The sequence below is a fragment of the Gopherus flavomarginatus genome, chromosome 7 (genome assembly GCF_025201925.1).
Source record: "Gopherus flavomarginatus isolate rGopFla2 chromosome 7, rGopFla2.mat.asm, whole genome shotgun sequence".
In the NCBI taxonomy this organism is placed as follows: Eukaryota; Metazoa; Chordata; order Testudines; family Testudinidae; genus Gopherus; species Gopherus flavomarginatus.
This window is the reverse complement of record NC_066623.1, coordinates 66,499,434-66,521,278: the sequence shown is the minus strand read 5'-3', so window position 1 is coordinate 66,521,278 and position 21,845 is coordinate 66,499,434. Positions and strand designations below refer to the sequence as shown.

At 41.9% G+C, this 21,845-nt stretch overlaps 1 protein-coding gene across 5 annotated transcripts in view; it reads left to right on the top strand.

The window, feature by feature from the left end:
- Positions 1-21,417, top strand: part of BRINP3 (BMP/retinoic acid inducible neural specific 3) — a 333,504-nt gene extending 312,087 nt beyond the window's left edge. For 4 of the 5 annotated variants that reach the window (XM_050961409.1, XM_050961412.1, XM_050961410.1 and 1 more), the window contains one exon: positions 19,957-21,417. In XM_050961409.1, coding sequence (XP_050817366.1) covers positions 19,957-21,073 — 1,117 coding nt within the window. In that variant the 3' untranslated portion in view covers positions 21,074-21,417. Of the gene's footprint in view, positions 1-10,824; positions 10,881-19,956 lie in introns of those variants that run through there. The other variant, XM_050961413.1, reaches the window with a different exon arrangement.
- Positions 21,418-21,845: the final 428 nt, after the last annotated feature.

Genomic DNA, 21,845 nt, shown 5'->3' with positions numbered 1-21,845 from the left:
CAGTTATAATCCTTTTATATATATATTTGTATAGTTATACGTTTTTTCTTTGCTAACATAGTTAGTTTAGTAATAGTTAGCGGGGTTCAGGAAGTAGCCCCTTCCCTGCACCCGGTGTCGGAGCCCATGCACGGCTCACCGGGTTTTAAAATGGGCTCGGCCTGCCAGAAGCCAATGCCGAAGGGAGATCCACACGACTCCTGTCTGAAGTGCCTCAGGGAATCACACTTGACAGCTAAATGCCCCATTTGCAAAGCTTTTAAGCCGAGAACAAAAAGGAGCAGGACTTTCACTTACCCCTCCACCTTTGGCACCGAGCGATGATCAAGCGGCTGGCAGAAGCGCCTCCTCGGCACCGGACCCCGCCGGTACTGCCAAGGCCTTTTGGCACCGGCCGGCACCGGCACCGAAGTCGACCCGGCACCGCTCCCTTCCTCCGAGGTCGAGAAAGCCTACAATTCCTGCTGGTGCCTGACAGCTCCCCGGCACGCGCCGTGGTTGAGCCCCCTGCTCCTGCTGCTTCCGTGACACCTGCGTCGCAGCCAGAGAGCTCACCTAAGTCGGATTGCCCGGCACCGACACCTGCAGAGGCACCGATGACATCGGCACCGGCGATTCCAGTCCCCCAGGGCCATTGAATCCAGTGCCTGACAGCTCCCCGGCACGCGCCATGGTAGAGCTTACTGCTCCCGCTGCTTCTGTGCCAACTGCACCACAGCCAGAGAGCTCGTCTAAGTCGGATCGCCCGGCACCGACACCTGCCAAGGCACCGACGACGTCGGCACCGTCGATCCCGGTCCCACAAGGGCCGTCGAATCCGGTGCCTGACAGCTCCCCAGCACGCGCTGTGGTTGAGCTTACTGCTCCTGCTGCTTCCGTGCCAACTGCACCGCAGCCAGAGAGCTCATCTAAGTCGGATCGCCCGGCACTGACACCTGCCGAGGCACCGACGACGTCGGCACCGTCGATCCAGGTCCCACAAGGGCCATTGAATCCGGTGCCTGACGGCTCCCCGGCACGCGCCGTGGTTGAGCTTACTGCTCCTGCTGCTTCCGTGCCAACTGCACTGCAGCCAGAGAGCTCGTCTAAGTCGGATCGCCCGGCACTGACACCTACCGAAGCTCTGACGACCTCGTACCGTCGATCCCAGTCCCACGAGGGCCGTCGAATCCGGTGCCTGACAGCTCCCCAGTATGCACTGTGGTTGAGCCTGCTGTTCCCTCCACACCGGAGACATTACCAACGGCGAGGGATCTCATTGCCATGACAGAGTCGATGCTGCCTGACCCCGGCACCGCCGGTGCGGGTAATACAGTCTCTTCATATGACCGTCCTCTGTCAGCACAGCAGAGCGGCACCGTTCATGATCACGGTCCCGCAGATGCTCCAGGTCCCGTCGGCACACCCGACACTACTTGCAGTCCCGGTGATGTTTTCCTCATCGGTACTGGTCGCACTTGCCGCACCGGTCGGTATCCCGTTCGCCGACCCGCTACTATCGGCACCGTTCCGACTCCCGGCACAGCGACAGGTACCGTGACTCCCGTAACCTCTCCCCGAGCCTCGAGATCTCGGTCGACCTCCCGGCACCATTCTGGTTGCAGGTCTGGATCTCGTTCCAGGTACCGGTACGCCTCCCGGTGCCGGTCCCCGGTGCCGAGTTGGGCAAGGTCCGATAGAGTCAGAGACTCTGCACATGCGCAGATCTTATGCTCAGGACCACGATTCTGATACGCCCCCCGACAACCTGAGGTGGAGGAGGTCCCAGAGGTAGAGGACCCGGTATGGTGCCCTTTAAGAGGTACGACTACTCGTCTGTCTGCTCTCCTCTCTGCTCACTAGTCTTTCAGTCTGTTAAGGAGAGGTATTGGCATGGCCAGCAGGCGCCAGCCCCGAAACCGAAGGAGGCTTGGCGAATGAACCTACTTGGCCGCCAGGTGTACTCTGCAGAGGCCCTGCAGCTCTGTGTAGCAAAGCAACAAGCCTTGCTTAGCTGCTATAATTATAGCACCTGGGTGAAGGTAGTTTAGTTTATGGAGTTTCTCCCTCAAAACTCCCGCCAAGAGTTCGCTGCCGTCTTTGAGGACGGGGGAAAAAGGTACCCAGAGCGTCCCTCCAGGCCTCGTTGGACGCAGCAGACTCAGCAGCCAGGACTCTGGCCTTTGGTGTCGCCATGAGGTGCATCTCATGGCTTCAGGTTTCAAACCTCCGGCCGGAGCTGCAGTATGCCATTCAGGACTTACCCTTTGTTGGTAAAGGCCTCTTCGCGGCAAAGACAGCCCCAGGCTGCGAAGCCTATGGACAATAGGGTCCTCATGCACTCTCTCAGCATGCATATGCCAGCGACCAAACGCAGGCCTTTCTGTCCCCAGCCGCCATACTCTGTGCCTAGCCAGAGACAGGACTTTGGCAAACGGCGAGGCCAAGGTGGTCGCAGACAAATGTCAGGACCCCTAAAGAGCCAAGGTCAAGGTCCCTCGCAATTACCACTGGGACCAAAGACGAACCTTCCAAGGTGCACCTGAGGGCGGTGTACCAGTCACAGGCCGGGATCCCAATCCCGCTTTCTCCTGGCGTGGCCCCAGTTAATTTCAGATCGCTGGGTCCTGTGCACAGTGGAGCATGGGTACCACCTCTAATTTGTTCCAACCCTGTCCCCCTTCAGGGACCCCTCTCACTAGCAATTCCTCGTACAAGAGGTGCAGAAGCTGACGGACGAAAGGGGCAAGGGGGTTTACTCCCGTTATGCCCTAGTCCCCCACTCGAATGGAGGTCTCAGACCTTCCTAGTCCTGCGTGGACTCAACCAGTTTAGGATAAGATTGAAGTTCCGCATGGTATCCCTGGGAACCATTATCCCATCCTTGCCTCCTAGGGACTGCTATGCCACACTCGATATGAAGGACGCATACTTTCACAACGCCATCTTCCCTCCGCACAGGAGATACCTCTGCTTTCTAGCCAACCGTCAGTACTTCTGGTTTACGGTCCTACTGTTTGGCCTTTCTGCAGCCCCACAGGTATTGACCAAGTATATGGCCATAGTCGCCGCCTACCTTCGCTGATGTCGGATATGCGTTTTTCCATATCTGGACGATTCGCTTATCCGAGGAGACTCCGAGACACAAACCACTCAGCACGTGGGCATCGTCATGGTCTTATTCACAGGTCTAGGCCTGATGATTACTATAGAGCAATCCACTCTGGTTCCCACGCAGAGGTTGGACTTCCTAGGGGCTATCCTGGTCTCCGACCTAGCCGGAGCCTGCTTATCACAGCCGCGGTTTTAGGCGATGGCAACAATCATCCGAGGTCTGCAGACTTTCCCAACGACCTCGGCTCGCACTTGTCTCAGTCTCCTGGGTCCATGGCTGCCCGCAAGTTTGTAACCAAACACGCCAAGCTCCGCCTCCGTCCTCTCCAAGTCCGCTTCACCTCGGTGTACCGCCCGGACAGGGAGCCAATGGTCATGGTAGTCACCGTTCCCTCGAGCACCTTAGGCTCCCTAGAGTGGTGGCTAACTCCCTCCCTGGTGTGGGCAGGGATGCGGTTCCATCCGCCCCAGCCCTCACTGCCCCTGATGACGGACGCGTCATCTCTCTGCTCGAGTGTTCTTGGTCACCTCCGAGCTTAAGGCCTTTGGTCTTCTCAGGATCTGGCATTCCACATCAATGCCCCAAAAATGAGAGTAGTCCGCCTGGCGTGTCAGGGGTTCCAGCGGCAGCTGCGAGGCCGTGGTATCTCGGTGTTTACAGCCAACACAATGGCCATGTGCTTCATAAATAACCAGGGAGGGACATGGTCCTCCCCTCTTTTGTCAGGAGGCCATCCATTTCTGGGACTTTTGCATGGCCCACTCGATGGAGCTGGTGACGTCTTTTCTCCCAGGCGTTCGGAACGCCTTGGCGCTTTGTCTCAACAGGTCTTTCCTGTCTTACGAGTGGTCACTCTGCCCCATGTGAGGCGTTCTGCTTTCCAGAAGTGGAGATTTTTCCTCACATAGACCTGTTCGCTCACCGCGAGAGCAGAAAATGCCAGATGTTCTGCTCCTTCCAAGGTCTCTCCTCGGGATCGATCTTGGACGCATTCCTGATGCCGTGGAAAGGCCAACTCCTTTATGCCCTCCCACTGTTCCCACTGGTTCATTAGGTCCTACTCAAACTCCGCAGGGGCAGAGCGTGCATCATCATGATCACTCCAGCGTGGTCCAGGCAGCACTGATACACCACGTTGCTCGGCCTGTCAATAACCAACACAATTACCCTGCCACCCCACCCAGACCTCATCACCAGGGCCACGACAGGCTTCGTCACCCGGACCTGCAGCCTCTTCACCTCACGGTGTGGCTGCTGCATAACTGAGCCGAGGTGGCACGAAGCCTTCCACCTGGTCAACATACCTGGCCGAGTGGAAGCGTTTCTTCTACAGGTGCAATACGCTCGATCTTGCTCCTACTGAGGTCTCGATCCCCTCTATTGGCCTGCCTCTGGCCTTCAGCGGCAGGACCTGGCGGTATCATCGCTGAGGGTACACTTGGCAGCCATCTCTACCTTCCAGCCAGGCTAAGGTGGACGTTCCGTGTTCTCACACTCTATGGGTCTGAGGTCCCTCAAGGGCTTGGAGCGCTTGCACTTTCGGGTGCGCCGCCCAGCCCCAACCTGGGACCTCAGCCTAGTTTTAACCAGACTTATGTCTCCTCCATTTGAGCCATTCGCGACCGGCCCTCTGCTATACCTGTCTTGGACGACAACTTTCCTCGTAGCTGTTACATCGGCCAGGCGATTCTCTGAGCTCAGAGCTCTTACGCTGGTTCCGCCGTACACTAGGTTTCACAAAGACAAGGTGCAGTTATGACCACACCCGGCTTTCCTCCCTAAGGTGGTTTCGGCCTTTCATGTTACCCACAGCTCAACGCAATGGGTGCAACAGTTGCACTCCCTGGACATCTGTAGAGTGCTCGCATTTATATTGCGCTGACAGAACCATTTCGTAAGGTGCCCCAGCTCTGTCACGGTAGCAGACCAAAGGGAAGGCTTGCTTGTTTTCCTCTCAGAGGATCTCATCTTGGGTGATGGCGTACATCCGCACTTGTTATGATTTGGCTCATATTTCCCCAAGCCACATCACCGTGCATTCTACCAGGGCTCAGGCTTCATCTGCCGCCTTGCTGGCTCGTGTTCCTACCCATGAGATCTGTCGCGCAGCTCCATTGGTCCTCGGTCCATACCTTTGCTTCGCAGTATGCCCTGGTTCAACAGTCCAGAGATGCTGTAGCCTCTGGCTCAGCAGTTTTCATTCTGCCACATTTCACTCTGACCCCACCGCCTATGTAAGGCTTGGGATTCACCTAACTGGAATGGATATGAGCAATCACTCGAAGAAGAAAAGACGGTTACTCACCTTTGTAACTGTTGTTCTTTGAGATGTGTTGCTCATATCCATTCCACACCCGCCCTCCTTCCCCACTGTCGAAGTAGCCGGCAAGAAGGAACTGAGGAGCGGATGGGCCGGCAGGGGTATATATCGAGCACCATGACGGCGCCACTCTAGGGGGCGACCTGCCGGCCAACTGAGTTGCTAGGGTAAAAGTTTTCCGACGAATGTGCACGCGCGGCGCACACACCTAACTGGAATGGATATGAGCAACACATCTCGAAGAACAACAGTTACAAAGGTGAGTAACCGTCTTTTGTGTAACAGAAGTAAGTCATTTCTCACAGACTAATAGTTCGGACACTTCCTTTCCATAAGAAAATGCCAAAAATACAATTTATCACAAGAAATTTAACATTTGAAAGGATTTGTAAACAATATCATACATGACAAAGCAAGACTGAATCAGTGTTTCTGGATAAAATAAATGATTAGTCTGGGCAAGACAGAATGTCATTTGTATAAGAAATGCTCAATAAAACTTAAAACATTTTAATAAAGTAAACTTGGGATTCTTTTTTTTTAAGTAGGATTCAGTAAATAATAGTTCTTGATAAAGTTTTATGGCAAACTACCATTTACTCAGGAATGGTCAAATTGGGGAGCCTATGCATTTGAAGCTTGATCTGAAGTCCATTGAAGTCAACGGAAAGGTGAGCACTGATTTCAGTAGACTTTGGTCACATCCTATATTGAAGCAGTATTACCTCATCACCTGACTTTCACACTTGAAAACCTAACACACATTACTTCTAAAGTGGGTCTCCAGGTTGAAATAATAATGACAGCCTGTCATAAAATGTAGTGCAGTATATTGTAAAGCACTTTCAGTGCTGTCTAATGCACCAGTTATTTTTATAATGATAGCTGTTAAGCACTGACAGCATGCCTGGGACAGTACAAGACACAAAGGACGAGTAAGTGGTACTCCTATTCAGTAAGTAAGATATGTTGGTGATGGTTCAGACAAGAGCCATCAGAATGATTGAAGGATTATAAATCATGCTTTATATTACACTCAAGAAGCTAAATATTCTAGTTTAATTAGGGGACAATTAAGGAGTGACTTAATCAGAGTATCTATATAAGTACCTACATAGGAAACAAATATTTGATAGTGGGCTCTTCTATATATCAAAGGTGTAACACAATCAAATGACTGGCAGTTGAAACTAAATAAATTCAGACTGTAAATAAGGCATACATTTCACTGTGAGGGTAATTAACAATTGTAACAATTTACCAAGGGTCATGGTGGATTCTCCTCACTGGCCATTTTTAAAGTCAATCATTTTTTTCACTAAAAGATGTATACTAGGAATTATTTTGGGGAAATTCTGTTGCCTGTGCTATACAGGAGATCAGTCTACGTGATCACAATGGTCCCTTCTAGTTTTGGAATCTAGGAATAAGTAAGTCCTCACTTATTGACTAGTCCCATTTTAACCAGTGGGAATGACACTCCCTCAGTGATGTGGTCACAGGTTTAAAAAAAAACGTGGATGGAAAGCAGTAGTGGGAATGCATTAGTCTTGAGCTGAACAGTAAGAGCCTAGTAAACAAAAAAGACAGGTGTGATGTATAGTGTTACCCAAAGAGTTTACAATCTAAGGGTAAATGGGTCAATTCCCATTGATGTGAATGTGAGTTCTGCTACTGGCATGAGTTGGGACAGATTTCACACCAAAAGATGAATAAAATGAGATATGCTCTGAAGCCACAAGGAACTTTGAATGGTAAGTTTTCCCCATTTCTGGTGGGCATGGCTGAAGTTGCGTGTCTGGAATGTAGAGAGATGTGAGTCTTGAATATTGAAAGGGTAATGTTTTGGTGAACTAGTCCTGGGAGGACATTCCATGAGGAGTTAGCATCAGTAAATGATGAGTGGGAGAAGAGGAGGAATGGTGCATTGAGGCTGGTATCACTGGCAGAGCAAGGGAGGGGACAAGAGACAGTCATGCTGGAGCAGGGCTGAGAAGAACTTCGAAGGGTGAAAATATATAAACAATGTAGTTGGAAAGGGGAATCCAGTGGAGGGAATCCAATACAAAGTGCCATTGTCTGAATGGCAGGTAAGGAAAGTAGTTATCTGAGCAAAGTGATACTCTGGCATTTCTCCATGTGCCAAGTACACTGAACTTCACAGTATGTTCCCACATTCTACCCTTGTAGGATGGCCACAGCAGTGTTATTAAAGATAGAAAGGAAATTGGGTCCCTTTAAGATTCAACATGGACATAAAGCAATTGAAATACAGCTTATGACATGTCCCTAAATTTCCCCTAAGCATAGCTGTTCAATTTAACAGTATTTGTGGGAGTTCACAGTATAACACAGATGATAATTCTTGACTTGGAACATCAATCACATGTGGAAAGTTTTCAATCAATTGAAGAAACTTGTGGGGGGGTATCAAAAATGTAGTGTTTCATAAATCTAGTATTAGCATAAACTTGTTCATTTAGTGAAACAAGGAAAGCATAAAATTTAGATCTTGGATTGCTAATGAGACAAACATCTGGGGCCCCGTGAAAGAGTGCACTGTCCACTACTGCATCTTCCCGTGGCTGGAAATGAGGACGCATGCTCTCTCATCTCTATTGCCCCCTGCCAAAGGTCACTCTGGCTCTGCAGAAATGTCTTTTTCTGTAACTCAGCCCTCTGGCAATCCAGGTCATTATTTAAGTCCACTCCTTCCAAGGTAAGTCCAACAAATAAAAGTCCTTACAAAAAGATCTTTGACCCCAACTCCAGGCCCCATTGTCCTCACACCCTTCTTTCAGGGCTTTTCATCATCCCTATCTCCTTTTCTGGCTTCAACCACCTTGTCAATAGCTAGTAGGGGAACCCAGCCCCACTCCCCTATACTAAATTCCACTCCAGTGACCCTATAACTAGCACCCAAGGACTGCTCCATTCCCAGCTAATTTCTGCTACTTCCCTGGACTTCTTCCTATCCAACTTTTCTTAACCTAGAAAATCTGTGAGGCAGAATGCCTAACTCTTCTTTCAGGGCTGGAACTATCATGGTCTACCCCTGATTTACCCCAACAAAATCCCAGAATAAAAATATACAGTCAAACCCACTTCCACTCACCTTGGGCTTGACCTTTCATCTCTCTTGAGCTTCCTTTACTTCTCAATCAAACACTTCCCAAGACTTTGGAAATTTGGTTCCTCCCCTTTTATCAGCCTGCTCCATTCCCAGTGGCTATGTCTCCCTCCTGGCTTCTTTCAAAACTTCTCTGTTTATGAGAGGATCCCAGGACCAGCTCTCTGCCATGGGCTATCTTCCTGACCTTTCCACTCTCTAATTCCAGAGTGACTGCAGAGGTCCTTCTTCTCTTCCCTGCAGCCCCGTTCTTTCCTTCTTTTCAAGTGGTGAAGCAGATTTAACTGAGTAGTCTGTAGTTGCCAACTATAATTCCTAAATACTTAGCAGTTTATATTCTCTCACTCTGGCCTGAGTCTTTCAAGTAATGTAACAGCACCATTCTAAAACTATCCCATTTCCCTGACATTTTTACTAAATAACAATGTAACTTTTGTTACCTTAAGATGTTTGAATTCTTCAGAAAGCTTTTCCCTTTATTTATCAAAACCCCATACAAGGTGATCAATTATATCTTCCACTTTTTAGACTGCACATTGTCCATCGTGGTGTCTGTTTATTTAAAAAAGATTTTTGTTTAAGGCACAATGGCTAATTAGTACTCTAAACAAAATCTCCACATTTTTTCAAACCAGTCCCTGAAGTATATTGTTATCTTCAACCCTTCTCATTAGTCCATTTTTTTTTCTGTTACTTTTTAAACATTTTTCTGTACTGGGCTTTTGAATTCTTGTCTACTCAAGGGTATTTCCATGCTAGTGTTTCAATTTCTTGAAGTATTTTTAGCTGCTTTGTCCACCATTTCATCCTCTGCTATTCTAATCTGCACTAGGGTCCAAACGAAAGCTACAGGTAACCCCATCTGTTATTAGAAATATAATTTCACTGATTAATTCACAACATACTGAGATACACTCTTTTATCACTATAAAGCCTAAGACTGAATAAAAAAAAATAGCCACCTATACTGGGTGTACATTCCTGATCTAATTTAATGCTAGTGTATTGCTACTAATTCGTCTATTGGTATTATTTTAGATGTACTTATTCCACATTTTGATATACTCTTCTGATTTTGTCTTATTTGGACCCATCTGTATATATTTGACACAATTGACTCCACTTTTCATCTGTAGACTGGTACACTTCAGTTTTAATACCTACTATCTCTTTTTTACCTTTAAGTTTATAAATAAATCTAAATCCATGTTTGGACATATGATTTTCCATCTACATCTAATTTTCCCATGACAAAATTTTTTTATGCCATTTAGCTCTCCCTTGTCTTTCAACATCTGCATCCACATTTAACTTGAATGTCATGTGGAGTTCTAATATCATGTGTTATAGTTTGCCTATCAAATTCCCAACAATCCTCATATGTTTGTTTGGTGCTTTCATTATTACAGTTCCCATTAATTTTGGACAAGAAAGTTGGAACTGGTGATTTCAAGTTCTGACTTTTGATGTTGACGCAAAAGCTTGGCTGCCATAGCCAATTACCAGCCTGATTATGGCTCTGTATATCTACAGCAATGCTTTCATCTCCATTATCCATTTAGTCCAGTAAGACTTTATGTGGTTTAATCCTTCCTTTATATATATCTTTAACATAGTCTATATGATCTTTCCAAAATAATTTAGCATCAAATATTATCTCTAGGAATTTAAACCTTTTAACTTTATCTAATTGTTCTCCATACAGATACCATTTAAATTCCTCTGTAACTTTCCTTTTTGTAAAGATCAGTCATTTGGTTTTGGCAATGGAGAAACTGGTACCTTATGCAGTTCCCTAATCAGAGGTCTTTTGTAATGTTTTATTGATTCTCTTTTCTGCCACCTCAATATTCCTGCTGCTCATCCACAAACCACAATTATCTGAGAATAGACTGACCCCAGCACTTATTTGTTTTGGGAGATCGTTTATCATATTAAATAAGGTCAGGCTGATAATACTTCCCTGTGGTGTACCATTTTTAATATTAGCTATAGTCAACATAACTTTCCCAACTCTGATCTCCATAGTGCTATTACTGAAAAAGTCCCTAATTCACCCATAAATTCTTCCCCTTATTCCTAAATTCATTTACTTTGTACAAAAACCTTACCTCCATAGCATGTTGTATGCCTTTTCAATATCTAGAAAGACAGCTATCATGAAACCATTGTGCCTCATTTTTTTTGTATTTCAATTTCTAATTTATTAATGTGATCAATGGATGCATTTTATGCTCTTAAAACCATCTCTTTTCTATAATGTTATTTTTTTCCAAATAGACAATGAATCTTGTATTCACCATTCTCTCCATAATTTTGCCCAGACAAGACATAAGGTCAGTAGATCTATAAGCATCCACTTGTGCAGATAATATGCCTGTTTTTCATATTGGAATTAAGTATCAGAGGGGTAGCCATGTTAGTCTGGATCTGTAAAAGTGGCAAAGAGTTCTGTGGCATCTTATAGACTAACAAACTTATTGGAGCATGAGTTTTCATGACCTGACGAAGTGGATATTCACCCAAGAAAGCTCATGCTCCAATACATTTGTTAGTCCCTAAGGTGCCACAGAACTCTTTGCTACATATTGGAATTACTACATGTTTGCACCCTAGTGGTATCAGTCTTCCCCCCTCCTATATAGTTTGTTATATAATTCCAAGTAACCCTCAATCTGCTTTCAAATAGATATTAAAAATGTTGAATATATTATTTTTAGCTGGTGCTGTATTCTTGCAGTTAGCAATAGCTTCCTCACGCTCCCATTTACAAAACCATTCATTCAGTATAGTAGCTTCATGTTTAGCCTACCAATATAGTAGATCACTATTCTCTTAAATGAATTATCTTTTAATCTGGTGACAAACTGCACTTTGATTTTATCATTACTCACCCCTCAGAAAGTTTCTGCTAAACTTATGCTGTTTTGTTATCAGAATTTCTAACTATTGTGCAGTCCCAAGAAAATGTCGGAAGTTACTATTCTTTGTCTTAATTGTATGCATTCTTCTAATTTGCCTGTATATTTCTCATGTCTTGGTATCTTTATTTATCCACCCACAGTACTTCCTCCATTTGTCTCTTTCTTTTTTTCTTTTTTTAATAATTCTTTCGGCTGTTGTCTTATGTCTTCTATACTTCATTAGATCTTTACTATTCATTTTCTATTTTTCTTTTTATAGGCTTTGTTCCTGTCCTTAATTGCCATTTTGCAGTCCTCATTCCACCATGGAACTGAGGTTTTAGTTTTGGGGTACTTCGGTATCTTAGGTATGGCTAACATAGCTGCTGTTATTAATCCCTTTATTACATTGGCTTTGAAATTCTCTACGTCATCATCACTCACACAATGAACATTCACAAATTCAGTACACTTAGTTGTAAATAGCTCTGAGTTAGCTTTTTAAAAAATCCCAGGTGGGTAATTTTCCATTACTTTTCAAGGGCAAGGTAAGGTTAATGGTATGGAGAAATGATCACTCCCCATTTCCTACTTCCTTATTTATTTCCCAGTTGCATCTACTTGCAGGATCTGCTGTTATAATTCCCAGATCTAAGCAAGAAAAACTATCATCTGCTGCTTTAAAATTCTTTTGGGGTGTTGGTGTGCCATTGTTTAAAATCACTAGTTTGTTTTCAATGAACTTTTCTAACCATATGACGTTCTCATCAGTTGTCTTACTGTCCCATAAATTATTATGACTATTTAGGTCACTGCATAAAATATTTGGTCTTTCTAGTAAGTCTGAGCAGTCTAATTTCCTACACAGGTTATAGATATTATGATTCTTTAAAGAAAAAATTCTTGTCTGAATTGGGATCTCCACATCATTACTACTTCGTTCTCTACGGCTTTGTAGGTTAGTGTGTCCTTTATGAAAGTGCAAATGACTCCTTCTCTTCCTAGTTTTCAGTCTTGTCTAAGTAACCTGTAAATTTAAAGGGAAGCTTTTTAACCAACCATGTTTCCTGGAGACATAGGACAGCTGGTTTATTTTTCATTTCCAGGATATTTTTATTTAATTCTTGCATGTGCTGTAAAACTGCACATTCCAACAAAAGTTTCAGAGGGGTAGCCGTGTTAGTCTGGATCTGTAAAAGCAGCAAAGAATCCTGTGGCACCTTATAGACTAACAGACGTTTTGGAGCATGAGCTTTCGTGGGTGAATACCCACTTCCTCAGTACATGCATCTGAGGAAGTGGGTATTCACCCACGAAAGCTCATGCTCCAAAACGTCTGTTAGTCTATAAGGTGCCACAGGATTCTTTGCTGCTTCAACAAAAGATTGTGATCCCAATAGTAGTCGTATTGGACTCTTAACCCTTATTTCAAATCACATGAATTTGATCTACTGACAGATTGTCAGTATACACTTTTTCTTCTCCTATACTTTTGGTATTTCATCACTGATCAGTTCTAATGGCACTCCATATATCACCCCATTTTTGCAGGGAATACTTTGGTAGCTGGCAATTTATTTTAATTTTCCCTAACATTTTAGTTTTTAAGCAGTTTAGCAGCCTGCTCTTTGTCTGTACAGTCAACTAAAAGATCCCCATCTTACAACCTCCTGGCTGTTACTATATCCCCTATGCCAGGGGTTCTCAAACTGAGGGTCAGGATTCCTCAGGGAGTTGTGAGATTATTACATAAGGGGTTGCGATCTGTCAACCTCCACCCCAATCCCCGCTTTGCCTCCAGCATTTACAATGGTGTTAAATATATATAAAAAATGTTTTTAATTTATAAGCGAGGTCACACTCAGAGGCTTGCTATGTGAAGGGGTCACCAGTAAAAAAAGTTTGAGAGCCATCACCCTATGCTTTTTTGGATCTAGTTAGCTGCTTTCACATACTGAATGGCACCTAATCTTATTGCTTTGGCTAGGGAACTTGCAATTATAACATTTTGGTTTATTTCTTTCCCAGGTTTTGCTTTGTTGCTGATATCATCATGCTCTGATTCTACTCCTTCTTTTTTTCCCTACTTTGTATCCATTTTCAATCTCTAACAGAATCTTCTTCCGTTTCTAGGTGACTTCATTTGGGGTCAGAAAATCTTCCATCTCAATCCTGTCAAAAGCCAGCTCACCCTCCACACCCCAGCAGCCAGCCCCATTCTGCTGTCAAGTTCCTTAGTTTATAATCCTCTCCCATGTCCCCTCCCCAGGCAGGCTTCAACCTCAGTTAAGCCTGGCCCACTCTCCAGGTGCAGCCCAGTATGTTAGTTGTTCTCTCAGGCCTATTTGAAGTTTTTGTGGGATATACACCTCATCACAGGCCTCATCCTTTAAAGTGCTGATTCCCCTCATTACTGCTTTCAGTAGGAGTTGAGGGATCTCAGGAATCAGTACAATGCATATAACCAGCTCCTTCAAACTCAAAGGTTCACAAAGCATACAGATGTGAAAATCTGTTAGGGAATACTATCATGGATCTGAAACTGTTTATATGGTTTTTTTTTCCTAAAAACATAATTTGCTACACATTTTAAAAAATTCCTAATTATGACTAGAATCTGAATCAATTTTTTTCCAGATGGGTTATTTAAATGACCATCTCTACTCCTAGAATGAGGAGAACAAATTCAGAATAATTCTTTAAAGTGAGTGTAAATTTATCTGTTAAGGACTAGTAGGATAAATAAAGTATGGTTACCTACCTTTCATGTAGATTTTTTTTTCACTTAATTTACTTCAGTAAAAGTAATATGACAAAGGTGAACTAGGAAGTATATTATTACTGCTTAATGCCAACTTTAAAGAGATAAAGTAATACAAAGCAGTTGATTTCATTCATGCAAATAACAAAGGAATCATAGTAGTAAATATTCTTGGGCCATTTGGGAGGTGAGTGGAAACAAGTCTGAGTGCTTATCTACAGCAGTAGTGCTGCAGCTCCATTGCTGCATGCTTCACTATAGACACTACCTATGCCGACGGGAGGGAATGTCCCATCAGCATAGTTAATCCAGTTCCGTGAGAGGCAGTGGATAGGTCAACAGAAGAATTGTGTCTGTCGACCTAGGGTTGTCTATATTACAAGTTAGGTCTATATCACTTAACTATATTAACTATATCCACGAGGTGTGGATTTTTCACATTCCAGAGTGATGTAATTGGGTTTTTAATGTGGATTAGACTTCAGTGTAAGAAAAATTAAGGAAGTCTAGATGGAGTCTAAGTTGGAAGTTTCATCTTTCAACCCTCCCAAAGTGCGTTTATATCCTCTTAGATATCCTTAGATTTACCCACATTCTCTAAGAGCATGTCTACACAGCTGATGTTAAAGTGCTGCCATGGCAGTGCTTTAACATGGCTGTGTAGTCACAGTTCCAGTGCTGGGAGAGAGCTCTCCCATAGCTCTAATAACACCACATCTGCGTGGGGAATAGCTACTATCTATAGCTGTAGCACTATCTACCCTGCCACTTTACAACTCTGAAACTTGCATTGCTCAGGGATGTTTTTTCACACCCCTGAGCAAAGAAAGTTCCAGCGCTGTAAGTGGCAGTGTACACAAGGTCTTCGTCTTATTTAGACGTTGTAGAAATCTTTAGACTCATACACACCAAAGAGAAATGTGAAGGTCACCCTGGGGCATGTCATTTCTGAATTTGACTCACTGAGTTTACATTAAAGAGAGTCAACTGGTTTTACTGATAAGCCCAGGGACAGAAGAGAGAAGTTCTTGCAGGAAAGTAACTAACAGGTGAGTGTAAGAGTGTCTGTTAAAAGTAGGCCATGCCCATACTTAGAGCTTCTTTGTGTGTGCGTTTGTTATGACAACATAGACTCCTTTCCAGTCACTCACACATTTGTTGGTGAGTGCCAATAGCAGTAAAGATGTCTGACTATAATGGAATCTAAGTTAGCATAACTAATGTATTGCCCCTGAATTTGGCCCACCTACTTTAGAAGGATGAAGACCTAAGCACTGATGTTTGTTGTTTGGGCTGCATGTTAATGTGTAGATAATTCTTTGAGATAGCAAAGAAACAAAATATTAAAGTGCTATAACTGTATCATAAGGTGTTAAAGGAATGCTATCAGGTACAATTAATTATTTTTTTAAATCAAATTCCATTAGATTTTTAGAAACGATATCACTTTTGAAATCTTCAGCTAACATTATTTATGATGTTAGCTTGTCTTTTTTTGCTTTTTTGTTATTGTAGACAATGAAAACAGGGTATTTCCCTTTTGTTTATTGTCAATGAGACAATTCCTGCTCATCTCATTGACACAAGCAGTCTCGTTCATTGTGTAATTACTTCTATTAGGAAGATAAACAGGAGATGACCTACCATCTATTCCATTAGAAATATTACATTGATCGCACAGGTACAAATCTTCACAGTGCAGATAAGCACATAAGACAAACAAATGCTAAACAGAAAGGTTTGGTTGTTAAAAGAAAATATATTGTTTGGTGTGTAGATAGTTTCATACAAGCACATCTCTTGGTCATCACATATTTTGTAAAATACCCTTTTAAAATTTCAATTAATTCAGAGCCACCAATTTTTGTTTATTTGTTTTTTTTGTTGACAGCATGAGGAATGCAGAAATGATAGATGATGCATATAAAATGATCGCTAACTCTGAGGTGATTTTAAATTAATATTAGCTCTCTGGAATTAGGATTCCACTTTGTTTTGCATGCATTTATTTTAAGAAAATAGGTGATTAAAGGAAACAGAAGAGGAAAAGATAAAAGATTCGTGAGAATTTTCTGACACAAATACACACAACTCAAAGCTCCATCTTTTCTTCCTTTTTTCAGTAAAACAATATTCCAAGTTTCAGTTTCAAAATTTTTATTAACATAGATTACTGCTCCAATTATTGGAAACTGGTGCCTGAAATTAGGCTTCTAAATCAATACTTAGATGTCCAAAATAATTGAACAGCATGATGATTTATGTGAATAAAATAAGCTAAATTTGGCCTCTATTGCTGATACCCTAAAACAGAAAAAGGAATCTTTACAATAATTCTGCAAATAACTATCCTGCCACTGTGCTTCAAATCCATGTCTGGATAATGGAGTTTCTCTTGTGCAAGAAGTAGCTTTGTGTTCACATATTCTTATTTATGAACAAAACTTTTAAAAGAAACTGAACTTTTGTGGAGAACTCATAATGAGGGATGTGCTCCTAGGATTCACATTTGTAGGTCAGATCAGCCCCCATAAGGGTAAGTTCTTAAATATAATACTGTAATTGTGTAGGTCCAACTGTTACCAACAGGGCAGGCCTAATTTTTAAAGACTACTTAAGAGTAAATGGCATAGTCCAAAGATTTAAAGGGGGGAAAAAGCTCTGGAGTGCCATGTCCTCTATCTTGTACCTTTTGGAAATCTGATTATGATATATCTCAGACAGGCCCAAGCCATAAAGCTGTAGGAATAGGCAGTAGTGAGCGACCTTTGAGATGGGACTTTCAATCCTTCAGACAAGGACAAAATTTTATTAAGAAGATTTATTTCAGTAATGTGGCATCATTAATATAAATTACTATGTATCTTCATACACCATTGTTTCCAGCGTAGTTAACGTATAGTAGCAATGCAAGCAACAATTTTAGCTGTCACTAAAGATGCATAAAGGAAGTGCCTTCCAAAGATAGGTACAACATAGCCAATAATTGGAGCACTATGTATTCTGTGATTCCATATCCATGGAATTTTCCACAGGAAATTTACCCGCATCCCACATCTCCCTTTGGTGAAGAATAGTAGTTCCAAATCTTGGCTTTCATTTAAACAAATGTTGTTAGCCTTCAGCTGCAGAACAAAATGCTGCAGTACATGATTTGTCCAATCTAACACATAAATGTAGTTGAGATGCTAACTGAAGCCAGAAGTTGAGATTGGAATTGAAGTCCTCGTGTGTTGCCTTAACAAGACCATCCTTTCCTTCTACTGTAGGACCTCTCTTTAATTTGGGATACTTGACAAAATGTAAACTAATTTGTTATCTCTGGTTTTAAATGTTATATGGCCCAAATATTTAAAATAGGCTCATTTGTGCCTATCAATATAATGTCCACATGATATCTCAGTAGTTCTGTTCCAGCAGAAACTAGAGACTATAATTGAGAAGTTATAACTAGAACGATTTTTTTTAACAGATTTTTTTTTGATAGAAAATACTGATTCATATTAACTGAAACTTAACAGGAAACTGTCAGTTTTGACCAATTTCTAGTTTAAAAAAATGGAAAAAAAGTTTCAAAATTGTCCAAATGTTGAAATTTAAACTAACTATAGTAAAAAGTTCAACAGTTAAGCAAAACATTTTGAAATTATCAAAATAAAACTTTGATTGATTGATTCTTAACCAAATTATTTATGGATTGTCAGTTTCTCAAAATTGTTGAGATTTGTATTTTTTGACTTAATTTAGGACAGGAGATTTAAAAAACCCAGTTATTTCCCAATACAAGAAACCCATGTCCCACCCAGCTCTACTTGTAAATATGTCACAAAGCTACTCAAGGCTTTTGTAATGTTTACTTTTGAAACAATAAGGTAATACATACTATGAAACAGTAATAATTAGAGCTGGTTAGGAATTTTCCATTAAAGTATATCTGTGTAAAAATTTCAATTTTGCCTTCTTTTCCCACTTTTCAGGTAAATCTAAACAAAATATTTAACTTCATATTTGGTTGAGCCAAATCTTAATCTGTGTCCACCTGACCTGCCACAATGTCTTATGGGAGCTGTAGTTTAGATGTCTCATGCTCCCATTTTCCTTTACAGATTGAGCTCCTTGGCTGGACTACATTTCTGGTGGTTCACTCAGTCTTACCTCTGATTGGACTGCCAGTGTTTTATGATGATACACTGTGAGAGATGTTTTTTGGCTGTGTACCAAGCTCATAGAGTACAATGAGGACGAAAGGAACCTTAAATATAATTTTCATGAGGCACCATAGCAACACAGGAAGACACAGAGTAATGGTGAACTTACCCAAAACCTGAACATTTTGATTTGGTTCAATAAACCAAAATGTTTTGATTCAGGTTACCCAAAACTATAGCTTCCCTGTGGCACCATACAGTCCACATAGACACAGTTCAATTTTGATCTAAGCCAAACAAAACATTTTGCATTTCCAAATTAAATTATTTTGTAACTTTCCATTCCATGCAAAGTTTAATATTTTTACTTTTTGTCTTGATTTGGACAATAAAAATGCCATAATATTTGACATTTTGTGCAAGATGGAAAGTCCAGATTTGACTAGCTCTAGTAATAACATTCTTACTTAATGTCTGCTTTCAACTAGATACAAAGCACAATGAATGCATTCTAGGCAACCATGCTTCTATTTTAAAAAAAATGTTTCTTGCCCAAGGGTTGTTATTCATATAAAATATTGATATGCAATAAATGACACAAAAAGAAAAAAAGATCAAGTAAAGGTACAGATTGACTTGTTTTTACTGTGTTTCAGACTGACACTTTTACAAAGCCAAATTCTGAGATCATACATGTTTACAGTGTTAGTTTATTTTATAGTTGGGGGGGGGACAAATTGTACAACATCTTTATCAGCATTAGAAAAATGGAATTTGACATAGCAGAAGCTAAAATGTGTTCTTCAAGTAATGCATCAATAAAATTAGCATGCACAAAAGCTTAAAAATATAAAAGCAATGCAGTTATTTTTCTCTGAGCCATTTCCAGATTCTGTTTGGTCATATTGTCTTTCTCTTTGCAACTGTTCCTTACCAGTTCAGTCAGGGAAAAATGAAAGACATATTCACCCATGCTTAACAGTAGGAGTATAGTGCTACAAGTGACTCAGATAATTAAGTCTGAATCTATTTTAATGTTTTCTCTTACCTGGTATTCCAGCTAAATGCTTGGTCTCTAAATTTCACTATCTGTAAAACACAGCAGTTCCAACCCAGAACAAGAACGTTGAGAATAACATATAAACCTCCAAAGACTATGTAACAAAGATGAAAGATGGTACACATCCACCCACACAGATAACAACTTAACTAGCAAAATAGCACCAAAAAAACCCCAAATCCACTCTGTATAGATTACTAAAGTGAAGTCAGATGCAGAAAATTAGCTATTTACTTGACAGAGTTTCTTAGTAATGATGTGCAGTGAATAGAAAATATAAACCAATTGTCTTGTTATGCCACTGAGTTTATAAGGTAATATTCCTTTGTGATTTTTCATCATACTGGAAATGTATATATCCATTGATATCACTCCAGATGTCATCATCTGACATGTTAGAGATGTTTATAGTGTCTGAATTTACTGCCAATATCAGTTTTCTTTGTCTCTTTTAAAGGGAAATAATACAAGGTTGTATTATTTGGGTTCTGATTCCTTATTTGTGTTATTAATAATTGTTATTATTTTTAATTTTTACAGATCGTCAATCTATTGGCTAAACCGCATCCAATCTTTTCTGTACTGCAATGAAAATGGTCTTCTGGGAAGCTTTTCTGAAGAGACTCATTCGTGCACCTGCCCTAATGATCAGGTCGCCTGCAATGGGTTCCTTCCCTGCATTGTGGGAGATGGCTCTGCATGTTTGACCTGTGCACCTGACAACCGCACCCGCTGTGGGAACTGTAATACTGGATACATGCTAAGCCAAGGGCTTTGCAAGCCTGAAGTGGCAGACTCCACAGAGCACTACATTGGGTTTGAGACAGATCTTCAGGATCTGGAGATGAAGTATTTATTGCAAAAAACAGACCGGAGGATTGAAGTCCATGCCATTTTCATCAGCAATGATATGCGCCTCAATAGCTGGTTCGATCCCTCCTGGCGCAAACGGATGCTCCTTACCCTTAAGAGTAACAAGTACAAGTCTAGCTTGGTCCATATGATACTGGGTATCTCTCTTCAAATTTGCCTAACAAAAAACAGCACCTTGGAACCTGTTCTAGCTGTTTACGTCAACCCTTTTGGAGGCAGCCACTCTGAAAGCTGGTTCATGCCTGTGAATGAAAACAGTTTCCCAGACTGGGAGCGGACTAAGCTGGACTTACCTCTTCAGTGTTATAACTGGACGCTGACTCTAGGCAACAAGTGGAAGACATTTTTTGAAACAGTACATATCTACTTGAGGAGTCGAATTAAGTCAAATGGTCCAAATGGCAATGAAAGCATCTACTATGAACCCCTGGAATTTATCGATCCTTCACGTAACCTAGGCTACATGAAAATCAACAACATCCAAGTGTTTGGCTACAGCATGCACTTTGACCCAGAAGCAATTCGGGACTTAATTTTGCAGCTGGACTACCCCTATACTCAGGGATCACAGGACTCAGCACTTTTGCAGCTTTTAGAGATACGGGACCGTGTAAATAAACTCTCCCCACCTGGCCAGCGTCGTCTAGACCTGTTCTCTTGCTTGCTACGACATAGACTCAAACTATCTACCAGTGAGGTGGTGAGAATTCAATCCGCTTTGCAGGCCTTTAATGCCAAATTACCAAACACAGTGGATTATGACACAACCAAATTATGTAGTTAACCATCAATGTGAAGCACAACACAAAACCTTGAAGGAGTTTTTACAGTGCTTTTGTGGAACAGTTTATGTTTGGAGGAGTAAATTTAAATTGTCTTTTCAATATCTGTCTTATATCAGTCAATACCATTGGATGGCAATTTACACACATGAACTTGCTGACAATGAATATATTATACCTGCAGTTTTGGTTTATGAATGAAATAAATACTGACACCAGTCTAGAAGACATTCTACTTTTTACAATAAATTTCATTTGTAATTTTATATGTTCCGTGGCAATGCTTTTGTGCATTACATCCTCTAGAAGGAACATAAAAGGATACCAATAAAATTTTGTAGCTGAACAGTTATTAAAAAGAAATGCTGTGGGATTCTTTTTTTTTCCCTCCACAAAATAAGTAATGTCCTTGATATACTTTTGTGTGTGCAGTATATTAGAGGTGTGGGCGTGGAGAGGGTAGTCACAAATTATTTTTATATAAATCCTAGAAAAGCCAACAAAAATAAGAATCTTATATTATTCGTATGAGACACAAATCCAAATGTTCATGTCAAGGCAAACTGACAGCTGTTGTTGATGGCTCACTTGTCCTGCACCTGAGAGACTTGCTAACGGCATGACTTTTTCAAGATACTGTACCATGGCATACAGATTCCCAGGGCTGTAGTATTGTGCATTTTAGGATGTACAGGATGCTAGTACTGGTGTCCTGTGGGATACAAAGTAATGAAAGGTTGCCTTGGTTACTTATATGAGCAAATGAAAGGCTAG